This window comes from Rhea americana, unplaced genomic scaffold, assembly GCF_003343005.1.
Source record: "Rhea americana isolate MKP2758 unplaced genomic scaffold, rheAme1 scaffold_0, whole genome shotgun sequence".
Taxonomy (NCBI): domain Eukaryota; kingdom Metazoa; phylum Chordata; class Aves; order Rheiformes; family Rheidae; genus Rhea; species Rhea americana.
Window position 1 is genome coordinate 19,448,175 of NW_028185037.1, and position 17,014 is coordinate 19,465,188.

General features: G+C 37.9%; 1 protein-coding gene across 1 annotated transcript in view; it reads right to left on the reverse strand.

Annotated features, from left to right (window-relative positions):
* FAM135B (family with sequence similarity 135 member B) overlaps positions 1-14,927 on the reverse strand; it is a 139,015-nt gene extending 124,088 nt beyond the window's left edge. Inside the window, exon 1 of the mRNA XM_085326032.1 lies at positions 14,851-14,927. Coding sequence (XP_085182158.1) covers positions 14,851-14,927 — 77 coding nt within the window. The remainder of the gene's footprint in view (positions 1-14,850) is intronic.
* Between the last annotated feature and the right edge of the window lie 2,087 nt (positions 14,928-17,014).

Consider the following 17,014-nt stretch of genomic DNA (forward strand, 5'->3'; position numbering starts at 1 on the left):
GAATCAGTTTTGGTTAGAGAATGCCCATTTGAAGAACGATCTAACAATTCTCCATATGAAGCAAAAGGCAAAAGCGAATTCTCAACTTTGTCATCCCCACAAGCACCGTTATGAGRGAAGACTCAAGACACTGATGGTTTCAAAGAGCAGATAAAGAGATTCCTGCACAAGCTAGAAAATTATTTGAGACYGAATATTACAAAGAGCCTTGCTGTGACCATGTACTAACAGTAGTTTGATCTCCCGTCCAACAAGAAACTGTAACTTCAACATTTCTGTCCATCTTATCTGAATTTGACAAGTTGGCCCATTTTCCCATAGCACTTTGTTGCCTTTTGAGGTGTGTAGCTGAGATGTTCGACCTCTCCACTTGCCATCTGCTGGTGGCTGTGTTTCCTGTGATGAACCTCACAAAAGGCCAAGCACAGAAATGTCACATTGTGGGATATCGGAGACTGGGAACGCCTGAACTTCTGCTATCGGGAAGCAAAATCTCTGCTTCTGCACTGGACTGCTCTGAATAGAGCGGTCTCATCCCACAGAGCAAACTGCTGGAATGGGAAGGGAGAAAGGATTGATCACCTTTTTCTAAGGTTAAAAAAAAGAGGGGGGGGGGCTTTCTATACCAGATCAATATTTTACATTAAATTTGTGACGGCTAGAGATAAGACTGACTATTCTCTCTCAAGGTTTTGGAAAAGTACAAACCTTCAAAGAATAGCTGCCCATTGCAGCAGTAAATGAACAGAGCCTTTACATTTACCTCTACAGAAGCATTTTTCCCACACCAAGATGATAGATGAAAAAATCRATGCTCCCCTCTCCCGCCAAGGAAATCCTCTTCCTCCTCCATTTCTACCTTTTTTTTTTCATATTTACCCTTTGCATTAAATTATCTTTGCTACTCTTTCTCAGGAAATGGATCATTTCTATTTCCACCCACTCTATCCACACAAATAAAAATGATTAGAAAATGTGGGATCTTATCCAAATTTACCTATTTTTCTCACAGAACTGTTGGCAGCTTTCAAGGTTTTTTTTTTACATCTCTTACAGGAAGGGTGAATACTCTCTTCTAAAAGTACAGTCTGTGCTGGCCTAAACCTGACAGCTCTGGAGTCGAAAATCTTTTTTGTTTGTTTGTTTGTTTGTTTGTTTTTCTGTAGAATAGATGCAGCATTGATAACTGAATGCAACTTTCACAGTGTTTTTGTCAGTATGAGTCCTCTCTCCTTTGCAGGAACTCTTTACAAAGAGGTGAGAAGTCTATTCATTCCCACTGCCTCACGAATCTGTTCTCTTTGCTAAAGCTCTAGCTTTACTTTTGAGCTAATGCTCAAAAAGTTAACATTAAACACATAAGCATTCACAGAAGGTCATGTTTCTCCTCCTAGGGGAGGGGACAATCACACTAGATAAAATATCAGAGCAGGAATGAACTACACCAGGAAAGAAACAAGCGATGTGTCCATCTCAGCTGCTACAAAATGCCTCCAGTTTGTAGCCACTTGAACTTACACGAGTACATTCTTCAAGATGGCTACAGATCTGTTCTTGGTATGAGCTAGAAGCAAACCTTTCACTTATCTTCCATCAGGATCCACAAAAGAAATGTCCTTCAATATCACATCTGCTCAATCAAAGTCTATACAGAAACCTTTAAGAGGAGTCAGTGATGCCACATTTTTCTGCAGGTATTCTGCAACCTAAGTCACTTGATACCCAGATCCAGCTCCCTACCATGTCTGAGATCATCCACATCTTTTTTCATACCTGTACTTATCCATACAGTATTGTTTTCCTTCCTGCTGAGGCTGTTCCTGTTTTCATGAAATAAAAATGTTAATTGGATCTCARATCAGCGCTGTATACTAAACATTAACAAAAGCATGAAACAAAGCTGATGATTCCACTGATATAAGTGAATTCACCTCATAACTGGGCTATGGAGCTTTATTTCCTTGTTCACTTAGTCCTTCATCCTATTTCAGAATACAACTACTCACCTAACTAGTTTCCTCCATTCTTTATATGCGAGATTAAATGTGCCTAAAATGGACTTGTGGATTCCARTCTGGGAAGTAAAATATCTAAACACTTAGTCTGATAACACCTAACTTCATCAGATTCAGTCTCCTCTGCACACGTGGATCTTTATGCCAAGGTTTACAATGCTAATGACAAATATATGAATTCTTTACTCGAACATGCAATACTCTTCTAAGGGAGCCAGGACACTTTGAACCTTCTACCACAGAAAATGTAAAGAGAAACTGAGATGGCAACTGAATCTGTAAATTTGATGCCTCATTACCAAGAAAATGCCTCATACCAAGAAAAAACAATTTCATTTTTACCTAGATAATGATTCTGGCAACAGTCTAATCTTAAAAATAATCTCTGAAAAGCAGCAGCATCCTAAGAGTAAGGATAGATATTGATGAATTGATCCTTTATCTGTTTATTCTTATTCTCTCTCAACTAAATTGGTTAGTTACCTGAAAAAAATAAAGCTTCAGAGGCTCCCTTTAACTGTTTTCATTATCATCATCATCATTTGCTGAAACCCTCAGTATCAGAAGTCAGTGTATTTAGTACATCACTATCGTGGCTGGCAGAGGATCCTGTAAAATATGAAATAAAATATGCCACCTGACACTGAGCTAATCTTTGGTTTGGACCATGCCAAAAACAGTGTCTAACTGTAGACACCACATAGGCTTGGTCATCAGCAAAGTTCTGGAGAGTCAAGAAGTTCTGGAGAGTCAAGAAGCAATGTGAGAAGTCAAGAGTAGGTTACCATCCAGCATTGTTTCCAAGCACCTAAGGGATAGGTGCTGATGACAGGGCCAGCTCTCAGTTAGGTTCTTGATGGTGGGAAGATGTAAAAATCATAAAGCATATTATCATTTCCCATGAGCTGAAAGGGCATGAATGTAATCTAAGTGTAATAAAAGTTTGAGTGAGATAATAGAATTTCTCCCAGAGTTCATCCAAAATATTTGCAATGTTGCTGCTTGACATAGGAAACCAGAACTAGGRTATAGAACATAAAGTCTTTGATATAATGATTCACATGGGACTGTAGCTGACAAATCTTGCAAGAAGAAAGTACATTCAAGTTGAAATACAATATTGTCTTGTGAAGAAGCGAGAACAAAGACAGATGTTCAAAAGTCGTGAACATTAGATCCTCTGACAGATCTCACAGACTCAAGAAATACACTAATATGGGTTTAGGTTGTAGCTGTCATTTTCATCAGAGAGGACATGAAACGCGGAGTAAACTTGGCCACAGGGACGGCTTTGAGATCCAGTTCAAGTATCCTTGGAGCCTAAAGAGACTGGAAATTTTTCAAGGCAATGTCAAAAGGCCAGAGGATCTTACAGCCTGTAGAATCTGTGAAAAATCATGGAAGTTATACATTAAAAGAAACCACACTACTAAAGAATCTGAAAGTAAGCCATGGAGTAGGGACTTTTGGAAACTAGTTACATCGTTTACATGTTATTTGAAATAATGTACAAAAGTTCCACACCATGAACAGCTAGCGCTCTTGGCTGCTTTCCAGCTTACTGGGATGCTTTGACCTTCTATTTCATTTATCCTTTCATTATCCCCACAAGGTAGGGAGCACTGGTGTATCTTCTTTGTCAGAACATAGTGGCAAGCTCTAACCATGCTTATTCATCCCAAACTAGTACCTTGAACTATCGACTTAATTAAATTATTTATTTACTAAAATCTGAAAGCTTAAGTGTTGTGTTCATTGTCAAAMGTTAGAGCTTAAGTCCCCTATGTTTTCTGCTAAGGATTTAAGCCTTATTTCCTTATGGCATGGTTGAGAAAGCCAGGATTGCTCTTATCTGAGAATCTTCAAACCTGGTGGTCACTGTCCTCAAATTCTGGTAGGTCTGTTATTTCAATATATTTCTCTCCACCACTTCATAAAGTTTATCTTGTGAGAAGGAAGTGGRTTTTCTGGCAATGACAAAACCAAAGAGAATATTTTAAACTGGTCAGCAAAAATTGTAAAAATCAAATAAAAATCCCACATAATTCTCAGCATTTTTGTTTTTGGCTGGTTGCAGCCATCAGCCCAAACAGTCACATTATAAACTAGCTTCTCATTTGTTGCAGGGTATCATTATAAAGATTTATCATGCATAGCCAAATGGAAACAAGAGATTACTGAAGAACAGTTCATTTTTCAGCTGCATTTTATTTGTAATACCTTTTCTTGGCAGATGTTATCCCCACAAATGAATGGATGTTCTGAAGTAACAAAGTGGACATGGATTGATGAGAGAAATTGATCTGCATTCGTTAATGTACTTCAGCTGCAGCAAACACATTAAGTAATTAAAGTGCTGAAATGATCTCCCATCCAGACATACTGCATATTCTGCTCCACTTATGCAAGAACAAAGGCCAGTTGTTTTTTTCCATTGCATCTCAAGTGCACCTTGTCTGCAGCATACACATTGTATAGTTTGAGTGCTTCCATAGAATTAAACTATCCAGTTACGCAAGAAGTTAKTACCCACAAAGGAACTTTAAAGGATGAAATGTCAAAAAAAGAGTAATGATTTGGGGTTTCCAAACAAAGTCATRTTAAGAGAATCTGATTTGGAAATGGTTTAGAATTTTCTCCTCTGAAAATTAGACTTCAGGATGTTTGACTACAAAAATATGGGAAAAAGAAAGGCCAGGGATACTCTGGGACAGAGTTTTCCCATGCACAACACTGTTTTCTATCACTTCAGCACCTGAAAAACTTGTGATAGACTCTTGTTACTATTAATTAGGGACAACATTCTGAGATATTATTATTACTTCCATTTTTAAAAAATAAAAGTTGAAGAACAAAAAAGGTTATTCAAGCCTGCATYGAGAATTTTCTAGAACTCATGGGTCACTCCAGCAAGTAATAAGAGTCACAGCTCACTTGGGTTTAAGACGGCAGCATTAAAATGAACGTTGAAGTACTGTGGAAGAACTGAGTGGACAGCATTGACCAAAAGACTGCATTTCTTCAAGCATAAGGCAGGGAAATAGGGCTGAACCCACACTGAACCCATAACTCCTAACCACTATGCAGTACTTCTTCTCAGAAAAAAAAATGAGCATGGAGCACTAAACTGGCGACAGAACAGTGAGATAAATGCCTGTACACACCCTGATATAAAATTTTACATATACAGTTCCCAGCAGTCATTAAGAAACCGGGTAAGTGCAATATCAGAAAGAAATTTCTGGACAACATTTAAAGCATGTTGGAGAGACAGAAAATTTATATCAGTTTTAGAGCTTCTGAGGATTACAAGTGTCCTATCATTCCTCAGCCCCTATGGGCCAGATTCACCATTTGTTCTGCTACTCCCACTTTGTGACCATGGATCCTAAGAGCATCGTGGCCGGAGAAAACATGTTCTCTTTACTTCAGTCACTTTTCACACACGAAATGCCGGTTGATTTTCTTGGGTATGATATGCAGCAGTTAAAATAAATGATTAAAAAGTATGCATTGCATGACATTCAGCAAATTGACCTCTGTTTAGTCAGAGATATCAGAAGAAAATCTAGGTATAATCTGATAAATCAGTACATTCACTTCTTGGCTTTAGTTTGGACTTTTTTCTGATCCTGATCTTGTTACAGTCATCTCAGTTTTTTTTTCTCCCCACTTTTAGCATGTAAATAGCTTCCGAGCTTCAGAAAAGATATTTTGAAGGATAAGTAAAGGTTATAAAGTGATTTGTGATCCAARGATGAAAGGTGATGTTACTTTTGCAGAACACAGTTTGGCACAGATACTTAAGCTACCCAGGTGGAAAACTGTGTACACACCAGAAAAAAAATCAGAAGTCAGAGGTAAAGATACAGTCAAAAAAAGGTGTTCTGCTTGCTCTTGGAAGACAAACATTAAAATATATCATATAGACACCGTTAGCCAAGAGGAATGGAATGCAAGCAGATGGAATTCATTCTCCTAGGAAATAAAATGAAAAGTATGATCTGCTGGATGAAAAATAACCTTGGAAAAAAAAATTGTTAGAAAAAGCAGAAGAAACTAAAATAAAACTATTGGGGTTTAGCCAGCTCTTAATTCTCATCATTAGCTGGAAGACAGWTTAGCCTATCAACTATATCATTAGTAACTGACCATCATAATATTTTCTTCAAAGTCATTGGTGTTTAACTGGGAAATGTTTTGCCCATTTTTGCTAAAACTTTTCTCTTTTTCTTGCAAGCAGAGATTTTAAATTAAAAGTATTATGCTCTGCATTATTATAGAGTGGCTTTGATCACCTCTAAAGAAAGTTGATCAAGATTGAATTTAATTTTAAAAAAATCATTTAATAGGCTAATGCAATGTTTTTGAGGAGAATTTTTGTTTGAATCAATATAGTTTATACAATAAATGACTGTTTTTCACTGATGGGTCTTCTGGGGACAGCTGTGTTACTCATTCTTGTACTCAAATCTAATTATTTTATCCTATAGGTATTTTCGCTTAAAGATGCCTTGGAGAACTGATGACAAAAAACTATAAATGTTCTTGGGGGGCAGGAGGGGAGAAAGGAGAAGGGGAGGTGACACATTAAGTGCAGCACCAAAAATTTTGCTCTTCCRGGATTTTCCGCCAGGCCATTAGCAGCAGGACTCAGTCACAGCTTAYGGTGTGAACCAATGTGTATAGGTAAAAAGAAGAACTTAACCTTATTTGTGTGCTGCATGTCTCAGTTGAATTACTTTTTAATATTAATCAAATCAACCCACTTTGTGCTGTAAGCTAACCAGCTAAAGGGATTACTGGGGACCCCTGTACTGACTACAAATCACTACAAAATAGTGTCTGCTGCATAGGGCGAAGCTGAGTGATGCAGAAGGAAGTTGCACAGGGTTGACATCTCCCAGTTGTTTCAATGTCAAGGACAGTTGTGGTTCTTCTCATCCAGGGTCATASGCTGGAGGGGACTTCAAGAGGTCTCTAGTTCAATCTCCTGCTCAAAGCAGGATCAACATTAAATTCAGATGACGTTGCTCAGGGCCATGTCCAGTCACGTCTTGAAAACCTCTAAGGACGGAGAATCCAAACTGTCTCTGGACAGCATGTTCCTGTGCTTGATTATCCTCATAGGTTGTTGGATTATTATTTTTCTTCTTTTTTTTCACCCTGTATCCAGGAATCATAGGAAGGGACTAGGCCTATCTGTTCTCTAAACAGCTTGTCCTGTATTTAAAGACTAGATTTGCTGCTGGTGATTATGCCATGCTTTCTCCAGGGATATGTACAGTGTGTAACAATGTGAAAACACATTCTGAACACAGATAACTTCATCTGCCTCCATTAGCAACTGTCTGCAAAGTGCTTTAGAGAGGAAAAGTGTCCAAAGAGCAGCAAGGCACCATAATCAGCCCTCACATGAAAACTCAGAAAATAACTTCCCATTCCTTAAGGGTTACATACCAGGACACCAYGCTTCCCTGAAGYATCTCATAGTTATTTTTTTACTAGAGCTGCTCATTCAGTAATTTCTGGCACCCTTTCTCTTCTTATTTACTTTAATTACATTGACACTGCCTGTGTTGGTGTCATGTTTTTGGCTTGTTCTACTTAAGTTCAGTGCTTCAAAAATCCCTCAYGTTGATTATTCTTAAGTAACAAGATGTTGCAGCAAATATACATATATCCATTCACAAGCTTGCAGGCTTAGATTCCCTTCCSATATACAAATACACAACAGAGGGATTTCCAGTGGTTTACAGTGGTCGACCTGCATGAATTAAGTGCTGGAATCGACACTTCAAGTGCAACTCWATATGAATGTAAATCAGGTCAGATGCAACCGAAGCTGTATTCTGACATAATTCACTCAGAAAGCCATCAAAGCAGCAACGTAAATGTCACTTGGATTGGGGTGATATTTACTTTCTTCAGAGGAGAGTATCCTGCTGTTAAGAGAGGAAAGGTTTATTCTTTGATCAACCAAATACAATAGATGACTTTTTTTTAAAAAAAAAAAAAGACTTGGAAGGAACACACCTGGGATTGTTTAACAGGTCAATAGAATCTGAATGATTTTTAAAATAGTTTTAAATACTAATATATATTAAACATTTTTGCAGCTTCGGGATACATCTTTGCATGGCTTTCTTAGCAATCATAAGCATTGAATAGTTAATAGCATAAGAGTTTCTCATCTGATTGCCTAACTCCAGGAGAGAGGGTTTTAATGAAAAGATCTGAATCAAAAGCATAGACCTTGCCAAGGACTCATCTACAACCTCTGGCACAGAAGTTTTACTACCATWGTCCTAGCTTAATACTAGGCATCCCAAGGAAGTTTCTTTGGAGGCTCGAGTTATAGAGATGCATTGCCTACCAATGCTTAAATCAGAGAAGACATAATTCAACAGACCAGTGGGGCAACTCTCATTAATGTCAATGGTTTTGAAGAATGCAGTAATAGTCTGATAAATAAAAATGTGCAACATAGTTTTCATTGATTTAATGAGTAGTTAGCAGTTGAGCCTGGAAGAACAATGAAAAAACTGTATTTTCTGATATGTAGATGCCTACATTATTTTACTCAGCTATCACAACCAGCCACTGGTGAGATCACTACAAATTGTCCATTCCACTACAGTATTGGATTCATTTAAACATCYAGAATTTTACTTCCTTCTTGAGATGCTAACATTTTTATAAACCCACCAGCTGACAATTTTTTTCATCTCGTTCAGTATGAGATTCTTATACGGTACTCAGCACCATTGTATCTGATCAGCCCTCAGCCCTGCCTCCCTTAACATGACCAACRCCTGTCAAATAATTTTCCTGTTATGGAGAAACTTGAGTAGTGGAGTGTTTTTGTTTTAATTCCACACTCTCTGCACACACACAGACTACATGGTCTTGCCAGCGATGGCAGAGCAGCTGCTAGGTGCCTGACACTTGGAGTCAGATCCTGCAGCAGTTTTCCTTCGTGCATGTGAGTTTTCTATTTCTGATAGAATGCTTTTAAGTGCTGAAAAAGGAAGTTCCTGATCRTGGTGTGCAATCCTGAGCTCAATACTGCCTTGTCTATATCTTGGTCATGGGCTGCAAAGCACTCTGAAAGCACAAAGCAAGTTTTCCACTGCTTTCTACGCAAGCTTCCTACATGGTGCAGTGCCCAGTATGTAGCCTGAGTAGCTGAGAAGTATTGAAATATTTATAGCAACTATAATTCCCTAATGTTGAATGGCATTCCTGCAGCTCAAAATAATTAGCACTTGGACATCAGAGTGAGAGAGTGCCTCTTGTGCAAATGGGATTGTAAAAGGTATTAGTCACACATGTTCGGCCTGTGGTTACTCTCACCAAGCAGCCTAGGGACAGTCCTGAGCTGCTGACCAGATGGACCAGTTGTGGATTTATATATCTTTCACCAAAGGATGGTGAGCCATACTCTACAAGAAGCTGTCCTCTAACTGCTAATTTAATTGGTGTCTTGTGTTCAGCACTGCGTTGTCAGCTGCTCGCTGAGCCATTTGACTATTAGTGATCCGCTTATACGCAACAGATGGATTTGCATATTCTGAGCATAATATTGTCTCTGGATTTTACATCATCTGATTGATGTACAACCTGCAATCATATGAAAATGGGGGAAAAGACGACAAAGGGAAGTGACTTCAGTGTAGACCACAGAAGAAAGATCTCTGGCAGCCAAGTCACAGCTTTCTATCATGGTTCACCGGTTGCATCATTTCAGAAGGGATGCATTAAAGTTCTCTGCCACATCTAGCAGGTGCCAAGTTGTCKTAGCTGAGTATTATTGAGCTGGATCACTTATTTTTGGATTCAGATTATACTCATTCTGTGATATTGGGTTGGTTAGCCAAAAGTTTCAAACCTGTTAAATGGTYTTGGAATTGTTCTTTAGCTCAGTTCTCTGTAGGAAGAGAGGTGACACTGAAAAATTTATCTCATATATTCAGGCTAAGGTAGTCGGAGTATTGCCTATTTGAAGGAAGAAAAGAGCATTTGTTTTCAGTCACCATTTCAGTCACCAGTCAGCGGAGCCTGTTTAGATGGACTCCCTTCACTTGCAAAGCAGTCTCGTATCTTAGGTTTCACCCTGTTTAATTCCAAACTGATCTCCTTATTATTGGCACCGGAGATCCCACCAGAGCAGGTTCACCACTATCCCTATATGACCGTGTAAACAGTCATTTCCGCCTGCTTTTTTGGCAAGAAAAATAATTTTGGTCTTTATTTTATGTCTTCAYGACTAGAAAAAGGTTAGTTCTGTCAATATGTGTGTTCTAATCATTATTGGAACRTTATGAATATCACTAATCATTATTCCAGAAATGCATCACATAGTTAACTGTATTTAATTTAATTTATTTTTATTTTTATTTTTACTTCATTTCTAATAGCGAAAATGCATGCATCCTAAATGAACTATGCAAGCATATTAAAAAAACAAACAGATTTACAGCCCAAAAGTGTTTTATATTTCTTTAAAGGTGGGAAGCTTGAAGAAATTCATCCTGTCTGGAAAAAAAGTAACATGATTTTTCTCTGCTCTAGATTTTTTAAAGAAACTTTTTGACATATCCTGACACTGTACCTCAAGGATCTAGTTGAGAAACTAGTTCTCAGCCTCTGAACGTGATGAGTATTTTACATGTATCTCTCCTGACAAGCTGAGGAAAAGCCTTGACTGATTGCAGAACCCCACTGTGCTGAGGAGAGGAGCTGCTGGATTGGGACTTTGAAGCTGATGACTTCATGAGTAAGGACACTGAAATATTATTGTCCACCTGGGAGGCAAAAATTTGTCTTGCCATGTAAACTCATTGTCTGCCACGCATGAACATCATCTTTTAGGCAGCTGTGAATGGAGAGAGTTCTTTGTCTGATACCTGCAGGATACTGGAAAGTTTGAATCCACTGGTCTGATGCCCAGGGTAATATTCTCTTTATTATGGAAGAAGCTAGACTTCATTTTCTCATTAGTCTCTTGTCAAACTCCATCCCCAAACTCTCATCATTACCTCCAYGAAGTGTTAGACACAAATGTTTGCTTAGAATGTGGGGAGTCAAAAGATTGATAAGCGATTGATTACGACCTATGATCAGTACCACAGGACTTAACTTGAACTTTAGTTTCTAGTACACCATTGCCATCTTCTCTGTGCCATCTATTCCCTCTCAGACTCAAAAAGTTAATTACACCCTAAGAACACAGCAGTTTTTTTTTTTTTTTTTTTTTAAGTAAGGAAATCCATCAAATAGATTTTGAAATGCTTTAAGAATAACGGTACAAAAGCACTGCTTCTGATAGAAGCAGGCAAATCAATTAATTGATCTCTGGCAGTCAGGGATAATTTTATTTCCTACTCTATTAAGGAAAATCAGAATCAGTTAGCTAATTTCACTAGAGAAAATATCTGTCACCAGCTATTAAGTAGCACATGATGGAGAGAATTAGGATGGGAAATTTAAAAATATTTTTTCTTCCAGAAATTGTATTACTTATTCCTCAACCTTTAGAACTCTGGCATCAAACAGCAGCACAACTCCTTTGGTTTGATGAAAGGTTCTTTCTTCCCCTATAGCTGTATCTACAGCGTTTAACTTTTGATGTCTATAAATTCTGACACAGCAATGTTTATGCTTCAGAAGAAAATATTTTTAATAYTAATAACTGATCAAATTAAACTACCTGCAACACATAATTTACTGATGACTGTTCCTGGCACACGAGCGTGGAACTTAAAACCGTAACAAGCTTAAAAAAAAAAATCCTAATTATTTTTGTATTGGAATTCCTTTTCAATATTAAACCTTCATATAGGTTAAGAAATATTAAGTCAGCTCTTAAGATTGTCATTCAAATATCACAAGCTATGGAATTTGGTTAGATTAAGGAGTTTCTATTTCTTGTAGAAAGGGAGGGTTGACAGGTGGCAGTGTGTGTTCATAAAACTGAAAATAGATTCCCATGCAATTAGAACAAAATGCCTTAAATTATTATTGAGGATCTAAAATTTAAACCRCTTTACTCTGTGACTTGCAGCCAGCAGACCATGTCTTTAATCAAGTTTGATTACTAACCTAAGGGCTCCAGAAGGGATGATTCTCCCAGGATTCTCCTGCTACATCTTGTGGCTTTATTTGTTCTTTTATTTGCTCTTTTCAGAAGTGCTCACTGCTGGCTCAGCCGTGACCTCCCTCAAGGTACTGTGTTTAGAAGGAAGGTCTGCCAAGACTTTAGAAAACTTCATCCTTATTTCTTTACAGTTATATGGTACTTATCTGGGAATTTCAACCTTATGGTTCAAGGTCAATTTTCAGATTACTAACTGAAATTAGGCCCAGAATCTAATGATGTTCAACAAGATATGGGACGTAAGACTCCAGTCCAATCTTATTAATGCCACTGGTGAGATTGCAATGTATTTCTGGGGATATGTAATCAAGTTCTTCATTATGTTGTGGTTTTTTTTTCTTATTTTGTTTTGGAACAAAAAATGAAGAATAGTAGTAGATAACACTAACTATTATCAATAATGTCTGTCATTGTTCTTATTTTTGTTGTTAAAAAGCCACGGCATATTGGGTTCCCACAGAAATTAAGATCCATTTCAGCTCTGCTGCTATTCTGATGGACGGTCCTTCGCAAATCACCTTGCTGGTTTTCAGGGGACAGAGGGATAGTGACCTAATCATGAAATATACACAGAAAAAAAATATCTGTTTAAATCGAAAGTCCGTTCTACCATCTTCTCATCTGAGGTGACCATCTGTCAATCCAAGGTATCCCAGCTGTCCACAATGACTACTGACAACAGCAGTAAGGAAAAATGAAACTGTACTCAAGTTCTAAATGAAATTGGGCAAGCTTATATACTACTTTTCTTCACCTTCAGATGTTACAGTAATAGGAACCACCAAGTAGATGAAGTCAAAGGATGCTGATCAGCAAATGAGAGACACAATAGAGGATTTTGGTGAAAATGCAAGAGGTATAATTATGGAAAGAAAGCAAATGTAACACTGAGCAAGCTACAAATAGAAAGAAAAATTACTGTAAACGAATTAAGGCAGTATTACCTATAGCACTGTATGTTTGGAATATTAATCAGCAAAACAGAGTAAGAACTAGTAGGGAAAAATGCAAAGGTAATTAAAAACTCATTAGTGTGTCGGCAAAATATATTATCTATATTAGTACTAGGTTTACTCCAACAGCGGAATGTTGATCTGTCACAGTCAAAGTCTTTTAGAGAAATTACTGTGTGGAAAAGTGGGCGAATATGTCAAAAATGGCCAGCTCCTCACAGAGTAACACAAGAAACAGGAAGATCCCTGGCTAACCTTCGAATATCCTATGAAGTCCAAAGAAATCACTGAACAGATGGATGTGGATTTTCAAACATGAGGAAGGTCAAATACGTTACACTGGGCCTCAGAAGAAAAGGGAAAAAACTCTACAAATAGGACTATCTTCTAAGGTCATAAGCACTGAGATACACAGCAGACTTCTCTTATAACTCAGGGAAACCAAACGCCTCAAACACAAAGCATTTTTCTCAATTTAATAGATCTATTTAGTATAGTCAGAATGCTTTCAAATGTAAAGTTGGTAAATATTCACATGGGGTATGAACAGAATAGCAGAAGCCAGCCATTAAAATGAAGTACAGCTGTGTTCCCTTCATTTCATTGAAAAATAAATAAAGGCAGCATATTTCTCCCTCGTTATTTTATATGGCTTATGGGGTCACATTTCCTTCCGAGATGGGTAAAAATCATGTCCTTTTGCTGAATCTCATGGATTGATCTAAAGGCAATGCAAAAAACAAATCAGCAATAGTAATTCTCTATTAAATATTAAAAAAAAGTCCTCTTCCAATTCATGAGTGCCTTATTGCAACACACTCAAAATTAACAGGAAAGCATCCCAATACCCGAAACAATTTTATAACTTAGTTGCTAGAAATGATGCTAGAGATAGATCAGCAATGAGTCATCCCTCTGCAGAGGTAAGGATTAACAGAAAATACCTAGTGTGATATATGCATCAGTTTTTGTAGATGAGAGAAAATAATATTCTACTAGACAAGTACATTCTTTTGACTCTTCTGTTTTTTATGTTCTCCTCAAAAAGTCCATCAGCGTAATATCTTTTCCTCACCGAAAAACACCTGTAGGGTCCAACATCTAAGCAGAGTAATCACTCACATTTTGTTAGGCTTCTCCATTTAACAATTTCAGGGCTGCTATAAAAGCTACAAGGAAAGGCTGGAAAAAAAAGGGGGGGCAAGAGTTTGAGTAAACCAAAATTTGTATATGTTCGTCTAACTTGCAGGGATGTGAGAATACAAGGTGGTCAACAGAAGCAGAGCTTTAAAGAAAACACATTCACCTTCCCCTTCTTTGAGGTCTCTGAATGAAGGGATTCTGTTAAATCTCATTAAAAGTATATAGACATTAGATATATGATCCTGCCACGAGCAGCTTCACTAGAGTGCAATGCAGTTATTATTTACTGCAGAGCTGCAACAGTGGTCCAAAAGACTTTAGAGCAGCTGTTGTCCCTCTTTCTGAACACATGCTTTGTACCAGTGTATTGCAAAACAAGTCAGTCAGTCAGACTTTATAGCAAAAGTCATGTGCGCTGATGCTYCCTGACAGCCGTGAAGACCAGTGATGTCCATCCTTGCCCAGAGATTACATGAAATATACTTCCTTTGTCAGGAAACAACCTGTTTTGGAGTTTTAACACTTTTCTGTAAATGATTCTTCTGTAATCAGCCGAAAACAAATGAAAACATCAACTCACCCTCTCTGGAAGAGATCCACATTATGGAATTTGTGTAGCTCCACAGAAAACTCGACCGTTCCCTGGACCTCAGACATGATTTTTTCAGGTCATCACCTAAACAGCACGTATAAATAGGTATTTTAAAAATTTCAAATAYTTTACTTAACAAATCCCTAAATGTGTTATCACATTCTATTTGACATCTTGGGGTTCATGCAAAGCTCACTGTAATCACCTGGAATCTTTCCARTTGGGCTCCAGCTTCAGGAAGACTTGAGAAAAGCCAAATTGAGGCAGTTATTACAAGCGGCAAAGTGTTTAATTAGGATASAGTGATAATATTATGGAAAGTATATGACAAATCAAAGAGTACGTAATATCTCATGTGCAAGAATCACAAAGCAAAGTTTAATTAACTCTCTTGCTATTCCTATACTGTAATTTTTTTTTCCTTCTCATTTTACCAAAACGCAGGTATTCAAGGGTAGCACAGATCAGTCTGTAAAAGAGTAGGCTAAGGAGACAAAGAATCTAGACATATCATKGTAGAAATCAGAATTTGCATGCTTTTGGCCACTCCCGTGAATTTCCTGAAGCCCCGAAAGGGAAGTTTCTGAGCGAATATGAGTAATTTAAAAAATAATGGACGGAAGAGGTTCTGCTAAGGAAAATGCTGACAATCAAGACACCTAGTAGAGAGGCTACAACAGCTAAAGCAGTATTTTAAAGTGTTACAGTCATTTGCAGATGATGTCTCATAGGATCACTGAATCAGAAGATAGTTCAGGTTGGAAGGGACTGTGGGAGGTCATATCTTACTCAAAGGAACTTTACCAAAATAGATTTCAAAAATAGCACTATTTAATATACGARTGTAGACCCTTGACATTTCCCTCATGGTAGCAGAGCCAGCCTGAAGGCTTCTACTGCTTGTGGCCAGACTTTGAATTTTCCGTTTACCATTTCTGCCTCTTCTCCCTGTAAGTCCACTTTTGGCAAGAGAATCATCAGATTTGTTTAATTAACACAGTTCAGAAGCATCATTTGGGGAGCTATTTGACAGCAGCCAAGTGTAATCTCCGAAGAAGACTCATGTCAGGGCTACTAATAGTTCCCCTGCCTGGGACAAAAGCGTCTCTCTGATGCGACACCCGGCTCAGACTGCAAAGGGGAGAATTCCTACACTCTTGCAAACTACTATTTCCATTGCACTCAAAGATTTCACCACTGTGCCTCTGATGAAGCAGGAAAGAAGAGCAGTTTGATACATGAAGCCCTCAGATACACATTAGGCTGTAGCTTTCTGATAAGTTTTAGTGCTGACTTCTGATTAGCAATTTTCCAACCGACTGGCTTATTACAGTGATTATTTTAAGCTGTTTCTTTTCTTTCTGGCTGTCCTCTCAGGCACTACTATTTTTCACAAATAGCTCAATCGAGTGTTGAAATTTTGTTGTTGATTTTTCATGCACTCTCCTGAAGAGCAAACATTATAGATGTTGATTACGGAATGATATGAATGAGACAGGATGCATGCAATACAAGTGTGCAACTGTGAGAAAGAAAAGAGAAATAATCGCTAAGCTACACATCTGATCTTCCTCCAAGGTAAGGAAATCAATATCGGCTTAATGCCAGGCAATAATTCAGGAGCAGTAAAGGTAAATCCAAATGTGACCATCTGACAAAGTAAATGCAATTCATGCCCTACCTTGCTTATTTATTTATTTATCTAACTATTTATTTATTTATTTTAAATAGAAATTAGACTAACCTTTCCTGAATTTGCCTTTCTGCACAGCACGAAGGAGTTTTATTCTGTTCATGGGGCATATGTATCACATTTCCCTCTGGCTGCATGTGTAATAGTCTCTTCTGAGCTTGCAGCGTCAAGTCAAAGCAGACTGTGAGGGGGAAGCCAACATAAAACCAAACAATCCCACTGAAGAGATACTGTGAAAAAGTATTCTGCCTTGAGAAAGGTGCTAATTGGAAGAATAGCCTCTGATTAAATCTGCATATTGTGCTGAGGCGTATTTCCCTAGACCGAAAGCTCCAGATCAAAGGGAACATTAAGCTTTTGAAGACAACAGTTTAAAGAGGAGAGGGTGAATGGGTGGGCAGTAAGTTCAGACCAGTGCCTGTATTGCCAAAGACGGAAAGAAAGGCGTGAGACTAGAGC